Source organism: Astyanax mexicanus, chromosome 12, assembly GCF_023375975.1.
Source record: "Astyanax mexicanus isolate ESR-SI-001 chromosome 12, AstMex3_surface, whole genome shotgun sequence".
In the NCBI taxonomy this organism is placed as follows: domain Eukaryota; kingdom Metazoa; phylum Chordata; class Actinopteri; order Characiformes; family Acestrorhamphidae; genus Astyanax; species Astyanax mexicanus.
This window is the reverse complement of record NC_064419.1, coordinates 46987862-47000180: the sequence shown is the minus strand read 5'-3', so window position 1 is coordinate 47000180 and position 12319 is coordinate 46987862. Positions and strand designations below refer to the sequence as shown.

At 37.4% G+C, this 12319-nt stretch overlaps 1 protein-coding gene across 1 annotated transcript; it reads left to right on the top strand.

The window, feature by feature from the left end:
- Positions 1-436: 436 nt before the first annotated feature.
- tor3a (torsin family 3, member A) lies at positions 437-11558 on the top strand. The gene is made up of 6 exons (XM_007231671.4): positions 437-752; positions 3722-3844; positions 5363-5628; positions 7030-7205; positions 8181-8305; positions 9584-11558. Exons 1-6 carry the CDS (start codon positions 587-589, stop codon positions 9829-9831), a joined length of 1104 nt encoding a protein of 367 aa, XP_007231733.3. The 5' UTR covers positions 437-586; the 3' UTR covers positions 9832-11558.
- The last annotated feature ends 761 nt before the right edge of the window (positions 11559-12319 follow it).

Genomic DNA, 12319 nt, shown 5'->3' with positions numbered 1-12319 from the left:
AAATATATAAATGGTTAATTTTCTTAAAAACAGTTTTTTTTCAACACAACCAAATCACCTATTTCAATATCGCAGACATAATTTGTAAAGCTATTAAACCTCAGTTTTAAACCTTTTAATCTCAGTCAGTGCTCGGTTTAAATTTGTTTAAATATCGCAGAAATAATCTGTAAAGCCACTCAGTCAGTGCTCTGACTGTAATTCCAAAATCCGAAATAAATAATAGTTAATTTATTTTTAAGTCTTTTTTCCCTTTAAAAAAGAAAAACATCATTCTGCTTTTTAAAATAAAAGAAATATCCAGATTAATTGGTAAATAAATATTTTAATGAGTGTTTTTTTCGCTGTTTAGCTCCACCCCTATCGGTTCTGGTCTCCCCTGCGGGCTCCCTCTAGCGGCTGTACTTCCGCAGCGGTGGCAGTCTGGCGGAAGTGACGCGGGGCGGAAGGGCCTGAGCGCTGGGTAAATATTAATGGTGAGCTGTGGGGTGATCCGGAGTGACCCGGGCTGGATGGAGCGGGTGAATAACGGCGCGGGCGGCTCTATCTCGGTTCCAGTGCGCGAGCTGTACCTCCTGCGGGCCTGATGATCGCTTTACTGCTCCTCTCCGCGCTGCTGGCGGATCCGGTTTCCGCGGATTTCTTCCAGTTTAACAGCCTCTCCAACGTCTCCACCTACTACTTCAACTACATCTACTGCCACGTCTGGGAGGGAGACTGCCAGCCCAACCAGGAGGATGCCAGCCAGCAAGGTACCCCTATACTGCCCCATCTACTCCATCAATCGTTATACTACTCCCAGCTACCTCTGTCCACCCCAGCTGCCCTTATCAATCCTTATATCTATCAAGCTTCCTGTATCTACCCACAGATACAATTATCTACCCACAGCTACCCCTATACTATCCCTTTCCACCCCTATCTAACTCCATACTTATACAACCTCCAGCTACCCCTGTCTTCTACTATCTACCCTTAAATTACCCCTAGCTACCCATATCCACCCGTATCTACCCCGGCTACCCCATATACTACCCAGCAACCGTACAGTTGTGGTCAAAAGTTTACATACACTTGTAAAAAAACATAATGTTATGGCTGTCTTGAGTTTTCAATAAGTTCTACAACTCTTATTTTTCTGTGATAGAGTGATCGGAACACATACATGTTTGTCACAAAAAACAGTCATAAAATTTGGTTCTTTCATAAATTTATTATGGGTCTGCTGAAAATGTCACCAAATCTGCTGGGTCAAAAATATACATACAGCAACATTAGTATTTGGTTACATGTCCCTTGGCCATTTTCACGGCAACTAGGCGCTTTTGGTAGCCATCCACAAACTCCTGGCAAGCTTCAGGTTGAATGTTTGACCACTCTTCTTGACAGAATTGGTGCAGTTCAGCTAAATGTGATGGTTTTCTTGCATGAACCCGCTTCTTTAGCACTGTCCACATGTTCTCAATGGGGTTTAAGTCAGGACTTTGGGAAGGCCATTCTAAAACCTTAATTCTAGCCTGGTTTAGCCATTCCTTTACCACTTTTGATGTGTGTGTTTTGGGTCATTGTCTTGTTGGAACACCCAACTGCGCCCAAGACCCAACCTTCGGGCTGATGGTTTTAAGTTTTCCTGCAAAGAACCAGTTTCACTGGCAGCAAAACATCCCCAGAGCATAATACTACCACCACCATGCTTGACAGTAGGCATGGTGTTCCTGGGATTAAAGGCCTCACCTTTTCTCCTCCAAACATATTGCTGGGTGTTGTGGCCAAACAGCTCAATTTTTGTTTCGTCTGACCAGAGAACTTTCCTCCAGAAGGTTTTATCTTTGTCCATGTGATCAGCAGCAAACTTCAGCCGAGTCTTAAGGTGCCTTTTCTGGAGCAAGGGCTTCTTTCTTGCACAGCAGCCTCTCAGTCCATGGCGATGTAAAACACGCTTGACTGTGGAGACTGACACCTGTGTTCCATCAGCTTCCAAATCCTTGCAGACCTGCTTCTTGGTGATTCTTGGTTGACTCTTGACCATCCTGACCAATCTCCTCTCGGCAGCATGTGATAGCTTGCGTTTTCTTCCTGATCGTGGCAGTGACACAACTGTTCCATGCACTTTATACTTGCATATAATTGTCTGCACAGTTGCTCTTGGGACCTGTAGCTGCTTTGAAATGGCTCCAAGTGACTTCCCTGACTTGTTCAAGTCAATAATTCGCTTTTTCAGATCCACACTGAGTTCCTTTGACTTTCCCATTGTAGCTTTTGTAGCTGAGTCTAATCACTGGGTCAAATGAGCCCTATTTAAATGGGCTCATGAGAAGTCAACAGCTGTAGTCAATCAGAATCACTTACAAGAAGTGAAGAGGCCATGACATGAAGCTAATTTGATTGACACAACTCGCTACATCACCAAAATTGACAAATTTTGTTGCTGTATGTATATTTTTGACCCAGCAGATTTGGTGACATTTTCAGCAGACCCATAATAAATTTATGAAAGAACCAAATTTTATGACTGTTTTTTGTGACAAACATGTATGTGTTCCGATCACTCTATCACAGAAAAATAAGAGTTGTAGAACTTATTGAAAACTCAAGACAGCCATAACATTATGTTTTTTTACAAGTGTATGTAAACTTTTGACCACAACTGTATCTACTCTGCCATATCTACCCTACCTAACCTGTACTACCTGATCTACCCTATACTACCCGAGCTGCCCCAGCTATCTACCCCCAGTTACCTTATGTACCCTACCTACTCTGTCTACCCTAACCCAGTAACCCCTTTCTACCCAAGCTACCCCTTATACTCTATCTAATCTATCTATCTACCCCCAGCTACCCCTATCTACCCATATACCCCCCAGATACCTTATACTACCCTCCGCTACCCTTTTTGTACCCCCAGCTACCTCTGTCAAACCCTAGCTGCCCCTATCAATCCTTATATCTATCAAGCTTTCTGTATCTACCCACAGATACAATTTTCTAACCCTATACAACCTCCAGCTACCCCTGTCTTCTACTATCTACCCTTATATTACCCCCAGCTACCCATATCCACCCGTATCTACCCCGGCTACCTCTATACTACCCGGCAACCGTATCTACTCTAAGATATGTACCCTACCTTACCTATACTACCTGATATACCCTATACTACCAAGCTGCCCCAGCTACCCTATCTACCCCCAGTTACCTTATGTACCCTACCTACTCTGTCTACCCTAACCCAGCTACCCCAAATACTCTATATAATCGATCTATCTACCCCATTTAACCTATCTACCACCAGCTACCCCTATCTACTACATCTACCCTGTCTACCCCAGCTACCCTCACATCTACTCTGTCTACCCCCACCTACCTCTATCTACCCCAGCTAAAGACCCAGGACTGATTTACTACAAACCCTTCTCCTGCTTATATTACACAGTTTAGCACCAACAGTGCCTGATTTGTAGTTTATGTTTGTTAAGTTAATATAGTGTGTGTACATATAGTAGTGCGTTTATATATTCAGTAGTCTGTCTGTATGTACATGTTTAATATAGTATATACAGTATACCAGATGCTATGTGGTGAGTATCTGGTGCTTATCACTTAGGGTGTTTTAAATGAAACCTAATAACGTGTGCCTTTTTTGTGAATATCTCAAATTAAGTAAAATTTCTCTCATTATTGCAGGTGTTTAAATTTGTCCTCTCTCTCTTCTCTCTAGTGCCGACCGGAGACGTGTGGTCCTGGTTCTCTTGGGATTATATGGGCATGATGACGGCCTGGTACTGCAGCCTGGGGCAGTGCTGTGATTCAGGGGACTGCAGAATTTCCAATAACCTCACAGGTAAGCACACCTGCAGGCTTGCATATTATATTACTGTCATTTTAAGATCATTTTATGCCACTGAAATAATGATGATAATTTCAGAGCATAAGATTATGAAATATATTGGAGATATCAGCTTATCTCAATTTTATGTGTTTTTAATCCTTTAGTTTACTAGATCTCCTGTCTTCAGATCCCACTGATCTGATTGGCTGAAAAGTAATCTTTTCCGTTACTCAGATTCAAGCATATTATATTGTATTTTTCATACCATAGCAGTCTTCCTAAAGTTTAATTTATTTAAAAAAAACGGTATTGCAATATTAAATCATAACCCCTGTATTGTTATGCATATTGTATTACCTGACCTTAGGTACAGACATTTTTTAAAACCTTTAAACACTTAAAATTACCTAGTAACCTTTTACTTATTCCCTGCATGTGTTTATATTTACAAATGTGTGTGATAGAAATCTTATCTAGACACATAGTTATTATTAATTGGTACTATCTGGATGACATTTACCTGACCTACATGATCTACCTGAACTCAAGTACAGACAGTCTGTACATGATCACCCTTAAAGTTACCCAGTAACCTTTCACCTGTATTCTTCACCTGTGACCTGCGTGTATATATATATATATATATACATATATATCTGTCTATCCAGTAAGAGTTAATATTAATTTAGTTTATGAGGAAGACCTGAACTGATTACCTGACCTGAAGTTACCTGAAGTTAATCTTTCACCTGTATTGTTCACCTGTGTGTGTGTGTGTGTGTGTGTGTATCTATATCTGTCCAGAGTTAATATTATTTTCTTTTATCAGGACGACATCTACCTGAACTCAAGTACAGACTCTTTGTACTGTACTTGATCACCCTAAAGTTACCCAGTAACCTATCGCCTGTATTCTTCACCTGTGTGTGTTTTATATACAGCTCTGGAAAAAATTAAGGCACCACTTCAGTTTGTGAATCCGTTTCTCTGATTTTGCTATTTATAGGTTTATGTTTGAGTAAAATGAGCATTGCTGTTTTATTCTATAAACTACAGACAACATTTCTCTCAAATTCCAAATAAAAATATTCTCATTTAGAGCGTTTATTTACAGAAAATGAGAAATGGCTGAAATAACAAAAAAAGATGCAGAGCTTTTCAGATAATGCAAAGAAAACAAGTTCATATTCATAAAGTTTTAAGAGTTCAGAAATCAATATTTGGTGGAATAATCCTGGTTTTTAATCACAGTTTTCATGCATCTTGGCATCATGTTCTCCTCCACCAGTCTTACACACTGCTTTTGGATAACTTTATGCTGCTTTACTCCTGGTGCAAAAATTCAAGCAGTTCAGTTTGGTTTGATCCTTCTCTTGATTATATTCCAAAGGTTTTTAATATGGTAAAATCAATTAAACTCATAACTTATTTTTCTCCAGAGCTGTATATAGATCTGTCCAGTTATAGAAGACACATCTATATGAACTAAAGTTACCTGAAATTAACCTTTCACTCGTATAATATGTGCAGCTCTGGAGAGAGACCTGCAGATGAAGCTTCACGGGCAGCACTTGGCTCAGTCTGTGGTTCTGAAAGCTGTTCAGGGCTTCATCAATAACCCAGAGTCCAACAAGCCTCTGACCCTCTCCTTCCACGGCTGGTCCGGCACAGGCAAGAACTACGTGGCCCGGATGGTGGCGGACAACCTGTACCGGGACGGGGTGAAGAGCGAGTGCGTGCGCCTGTTTATCGCCCCGTTTCACTTCCCGCACACTCGGCTGGTGGACATGTACAAGGTGAGTGGGGGACATCAGGTCACAGTGATCAGGCTCTTCTCAGAATCGCTTTTCACTGTTTTTGTAGAGCAGCGGGCGGCAATTAAGTTTGGCCACGGGCCAGATATTTTCCAAGCCATGAATCCATTACATGGCCACAAAAAAAACTAAAATCTGTTTTGTAAAATAAAGCGTAACAGGATGGAGTGCTACAGACTAGTAGCTCTTCAGCCCAGAGGGTTGTCGAGCTCAATTGCAGAACAGTTTTTCTCAAAGTAGGTAAACCCAAGAAGAAAGGAGTAAAAAATTAATAATCACACCGCTCCTCACACGGGATCGAACCTGTGTCGTCAGGGTCACGGCCCAATGAATTGGCACACAGCCGGGGAAAAAAACGCCCTTATAAGGAGATAGGAAAAAACGAGAACGAGCGGAAACTAAAGTTATGCTGAGCTTTTTGTAAACAAAAGCTCTCCAGAGAAGCTTTTTATTTGTATTTTTTCGTTATCGTTCATTATAGTTCAAACAACCTCACTGGCCAGTTGTATTAATGCTTGTGGCCTATGGCAGACCCCCGTTTGTAGTAAATGTGTTAGTAAATGTACGTATGTGTGTGTAATATATATATACAGGGGTGGGCAATATGGACCTAAAATAATATCACGATATTTCAGGGTATTAGCGCGATAACGATACTCTTGGCGATATGACAAAAAATATATTTATATACACTACTGAAACAAAACGAAATGATATTGCACATCCCTGAGATATTAAAAAGATACAAGAAATTTAGCAGATTTGTAATTTGTAAATATTCCAGAATGTCATAATACTAATAATAATGCACTCCAAATATCTCCATATATCCAGGATTAAAGTAAAAGTTATGGCACGATATTTCAGGGTATAATATCGTTTTCGATATCCAAAAATTTTGGCGATATTACGATACAATATGGCTCACCCCTTCCCCTTTGTTTTACCTGCTTTCACCTAGGGGTAGGATGTCCTGTTTTTGTTAGGCTGGAGGGGTAAGCTTAAATGTCATTATTTTGACACTTTAAGCTTATTTTACGGGAAAAAAGCTAAAAAACAAACCGTGCCGTCATTTGTTCTTGGATCACAGCCCAGCAGCAGTTTAGAACTCAGTTATTGATTTAATCTGTTTAGATTGCATCAACTCTTTTATACAGTTTTGCAACTCACCTGGATAGTAGATAAAGTGTATAAAGTGAATTGAACAACAAACAATTAATTTAAATTAAACCTTTAATTTTTTTTTTTTTACTTTTTTGTTTCTCATAAAATGTTAATATTACATAATGAATTGTATTATTTTATATTGTGAATTACAGTAATCCGTAAGCCTGATCTCTGTGTGTGTGTGTGTGTGTGTGTGTGTGTGTGTTCTTTTTGCAGGGTCAGCTGAGAGAGGCTATTAGAGACATGGTGCTCCGCTGTCCACAGACTCTGTTTATCTTTGACGAGGCGGAGAAACTCCACCCAGGTCTTATAGATGCAATCAAGCCCTACATGGACCACTATGATAATGTGGATGGAGTCAGCTACAGGAGAGCCATATTCCTGTTCCTCAGGTTGGTGTGTCTTCATTTAAAACTGTGCTTAATTGTACTAAACAACTAAACTAGTCTCCAATGAAAAGCTTTACAAGTTTTATGTTTTTCTTTTATCCTCTGTGATTTTATTCCCATCCAGAACGATCATGTGCGTGTTTTTCTCAGACGTCCTCTGAGAAAATTACAGGCTGAATTATCTACTGTTTTTCTCTGAACTCTGTGCTCCTCCGGTAATTTTAGTCCCGTCCGGATGCACATCTCTGAGTTTCGTCTCCTCACGTTTAATAAAATAGCTATTTGTCCACTGCCGCGCACCGTGATTACACTTTTGTAAAAAAACACAACAGCGATTGGAAATGGAGGAGCTACTGAACGCTGCAATGTCATGTGACCGAGAAAGCCTAAAAACTTACTGGTCCTCCTGTTTTTTCAGTTGCAGTCCCCTAAAAAACCAATCCTGTCTGGATAGGGCTTAAGTATATTTTTTAAAAGTATACTTAACATCAAAAAAGTACATACTTTTTATCATTAAAATTAATACATACTTAAATACATACTAAATGTACTATTTTGAAACGGCTAATAGCAACTTATGTATATATTTAATAACAACATAAAAGTGCTTTGGTTGTATAACTTACCTAAACATAAGTAGATTTATATTTTCCAAACATCATTTTTAATACACTCAAGGTATAATGTAAATGTACTACTTTGTGTATTGATGCACACACTGGGTGGTACACCTTAATAACACTGGGAAAAGAAAAACTACAGTAAAGTACACTTTAAGCAGTATTTAATCCCACTACGTATATTTTCTATCAACACAATGTATAATTTAAAGCATATTGCTTAAAAATACATTTTCTGGAAATGTAATTTCACTGCATTATAATTCATTTGCATTTCATTTTGAGAAAATCTTAACCCCTATATGACCCTACAGATTGTAGAAAAATCTAAATAACTGATTTGATCTGATCTCTGCAGTAATATTGGTGGTGCTGCTATTAATGAAGTAGCTCTGGACTTTTGGCACTCGGGACAGAACCGGGAGGATATCGGCATGGAGGATCTGGAACATCGACTGCGTTCAGAATCTATGGATGCTGAAGGTACACTTTTTACATTTCATTAAAAAATAATTTTTAAAAAATTTATAACAAAAACAGTAACAGTTTAGGCTATAAAGTCAGAATATTTTAAGAAAAAATCTGTATTTCTGAAAATTGTAATATTAGAAAACAAAGTCTTAAAATTAATAGAATAAAATAAAATATAACATAAAGAACAAAGTCATAATATTTTAACACTAAAGTTAAGGAATTCAATTTATAATATATTTACTGTAAAGATATTTAAGTGCCATAACTCTTAACTGTAAGACACAGCGTGGCCATTCTGTTTAATTAAAACTTGCAGAATCCTATTGTATTGATTGTATTCACAGCCACAAATGTATCTAGGACTTCAGAAGGAATACAGTGACATTTTTTATGATGAAATGCAGAATGTGATTGGTCAGATCCTAACTGTGGGAGTGGTTAAATTGACAGATCAGGTTTTCTGCTTTACAACTAATGAGAAGCTTGCTTAGCTTACCTGTATCTTAAAAACATACTTAAATATTACAGTCTATAATGGCCTCTCTCACACTACACTATTATTACTTTTTCCTTTCCCAAAAACACAGCAAAGTACGTACCAGCATTAAAAAAAATATATAGTCATGATTTTTATCAATGGTTTAGTCATGTAATATATATATAGTTGTGATTTTAATAAAAACATTTAAGGGATTGGCACCAATAATACAAATCTAATAGTTTCAAACACTGATTCTTTTATTCCCATTAAGAAAACAGCCATTATTAAAAGCTTAGTCTTTAGGAATAAGAAGTGTGATTAATCATGATTATTCACAGAATTTATTTACTTATAAATACTAATGTACTGCAGTATACTGTTCATTATAGCACAGTTAGTTCTGACCCTGCAATGTGATTGGCTGAGAGGCGTTCTAGGAGTTCCGTTATCAGCCGGTAATGCACTGTAACTGAAACTCTCCATGTACATTATTACTCCGCCACATACAGTACAGGTAACTTAGCAACAATGCAGCGCTTACAAACCAAACAGCGCAGCTACAAACAGAGCAGTGATGGAACTATTTTAACTGGTGGAGTGTTTATAACCAAATAGATCCCGTTTTCTTCTCCTCTTTAACTCTTTAAAATCTTTCAATAAACAGTTAAAATAGAACTGTTAAAATCGCTATGCAATAATACACTCAAGGTTCGTGCTATAATGTGTAATATTGGCACTGCTGTGCTGCAGTTGTAAGAATTATAGCTGAACTCTAACTGTATCTATCTCTCTCCCTGTGTCTGCAGGAGGATTCGCTCAGAGTGAGCTCATGTCGGGTCACCTGATCGACTTCTTCGTGCCGTTTCTGCCGCTGGAGTATCGTCACGTGAAGCTGTGCGCTCGAGACGCGTACGCCGCTCGGGGGGTGGAGCCTGACGAGGCGACGCTGGACGAGGTGGCTAAAGCCATGCTGTACGTCCCTAAAGAGGAGAAGCTGTTCTCGGCTCAGGGGTGCAAATCCATCCCTCAACGGATCAACTTCTTCTTACCTTAACCGATTAACACAGAGCCACTAAATAACTAACTAACTAACTAACCAACTCTACAAGAACGCTTACTGAATACTTGAAGGATGAATTGAGGTCTGTTGAGGAACTGCGGTTTATGTATTAATTCAGGTACATATCAGAAAATGTGCAGAAACATGAAGATATTCCATCTACTGGAATAGAGACATGGAGACTGGTGCTCGTCTCCACTGAACACTACAGCACTGACTTTTATAACCGAATTCGGGATTTGTACGTAACCCATGATACGTACTTATACCTGTAACTTATAACTACTTGTACTTATGTGTAAATACTAGAGGTGTAACGGTACAGATAATTCACTTTTCGGTACATTTTCAGTGCGGTTGGAGGATAAAAAAAAAGGGTGGTCATTCTGTACAGCCTCACCTTTTATTAACTTCATAATAACAATGAATCTTTATTATAACCATGTTTAGTTTTTTGGGATTTAACATTGTACATTGAGCTCTTTTATTATTTAATGCTGAAATAATGGTTCTCTCCTGCTGTCATCATGAGAGACGCCATCTTTTAGATCTTGTTAAAACAATCAAACAAAGAGCCTGATTGTGACGCTTTTATTATTTTAACCAATTAAACTACAAATACTTTTTCCTAATGAGAGCAAGTGAGAGAGAGTACGAGCGCCTAACCCTGCGTTTACACTGGAAAGCAATAGACGACCATTCATTTCCTATGGCAGGGCAGATTTCAGCACAGCGAGTTCGTAAAGAATGCATGTACCGTTACACCCTTAGTAAATACATTTATTTCCACCTGGAATTGCAATGTTTACATCAATTTTTGTTTTGTAATGTGAATGTTTGTTTTGTCAAGTATCTGTTCATTTATTTAGTTTTACATGTTGTTTTTAATGCAGTAAAGGGAAACATTTATAAACTTTAAAGGACTGTAATATCATAACTTTTATGATTTAATAGTACGGAGTGGTCCTGCTGTCACGGCATCAGCAGCTGGAGTCTGAGAGAGCACGAGACTCTGGCTGTGCTCTCTCTCCCCTCTAATCACCACCATTGTGACGCTGGCTGGCACAGGCCTCTGTTGGATGATGTGGATTGTTCTGATTCTCCTTGTGTCAGGAGGTAATTGGTTAAGCTAAATTTGGATGAAAATTTTGTTAAAATACCATAAAATAACCTTTTAAAGTGCTTAAATGTCTCTTATGCGGGCTAATTCAGAATTTCTTCGAAAATGATAGAAGAACTAAAGAAATTCAGTATTGCTTTATTGCCTTTGCAGTTTTCACCCTGTGTCTTTATTCGTAAAATGTATAGAAAAAAACATTTGTCAAACTCTTTGCACCTTTTAACCTTTTTATTTTTTACTTACTTTGCACTTTTTTTTAACATGGTATTGTTTTCTTTTTGTATGAAATTGCATTGTAGTGTTTGCATCGTAATGGAACTTGAATACTGGATGAATTTGCCTGTTTTAAGGAAGAATCCTGTTAAATAATTGAAATTTTCATGGGCATGAGTGTTTGTAAAATAATCAGTTAATAATACTCTACTTAAGACATTTAAATTAACCTAAGTTATCATTCTTTTATGTATATTTTGAACTTTTTAAACACTTTTTAGGTTTTAAACCTTTGTGTCAGTATCATTTTCTCTATGTTAATTAAGTTGTTCATCATCTGTGAAGAATTTAGTTTGAACTGTTACATAAAAAAACTAATTTTAAGAAATCTTCTGGTTCTGTTTCAGTTTTTATGATTTTATTACTTTTACGAGGTTTCTAACTGTCCAAAGTAGGGATGTCTCAGTATTGGCTGATACAGATGTGCTGCTGATTTAATACTGAAGTAAAATATATTCATTTTGGCAACATTTTATTTTAAGAGATTATAGGTTGTTTAGTTTAGTAGTTTTTTTTTTTTAATGACTTTTAAAGAGTGTGTAAAAATCTTAGTTTGCTAGAATCCCAGTTAGACAGTTAGCTTGGCGTAGTTAGAGCTTAGATACGCAGTTATCAAATTAGCACCTGTTTCATCAGTATACAATTTAAATTATAAATAATAATAATTTATATACATATAAAACTTTCATATAGTGAAACAATTCTTTTAGCCTCTATGCATTTAGTGTAAATATCTAGTATATGTATCTTTTCTTTATTATTAATTTCACAGGGATTATAAATTTGCATCAACCAGTTATATTGTGTTAATCTGAGGTGTGTATTTATTGTTTTAGGTTAAGTGGACATGCTAAAATTTAAAGCTCTCAAATTAAAAGGTAAATACTTAGTAATATAATAAGAATTACAAACACCAATTAAAAAAATAGAAGATAAAAAAATTCTAACTCAAAATACTACTAAGACAATATTTGTTTAAAAGTAACTGATAAAAATAAAATGAAAAGGTCAAGGTAAAACAGAAAACTAACCCTGTTACAGGCTCTCTGAAGGTGGTTAGAAATTAAAGGTTTAAAATAATTTACTGAG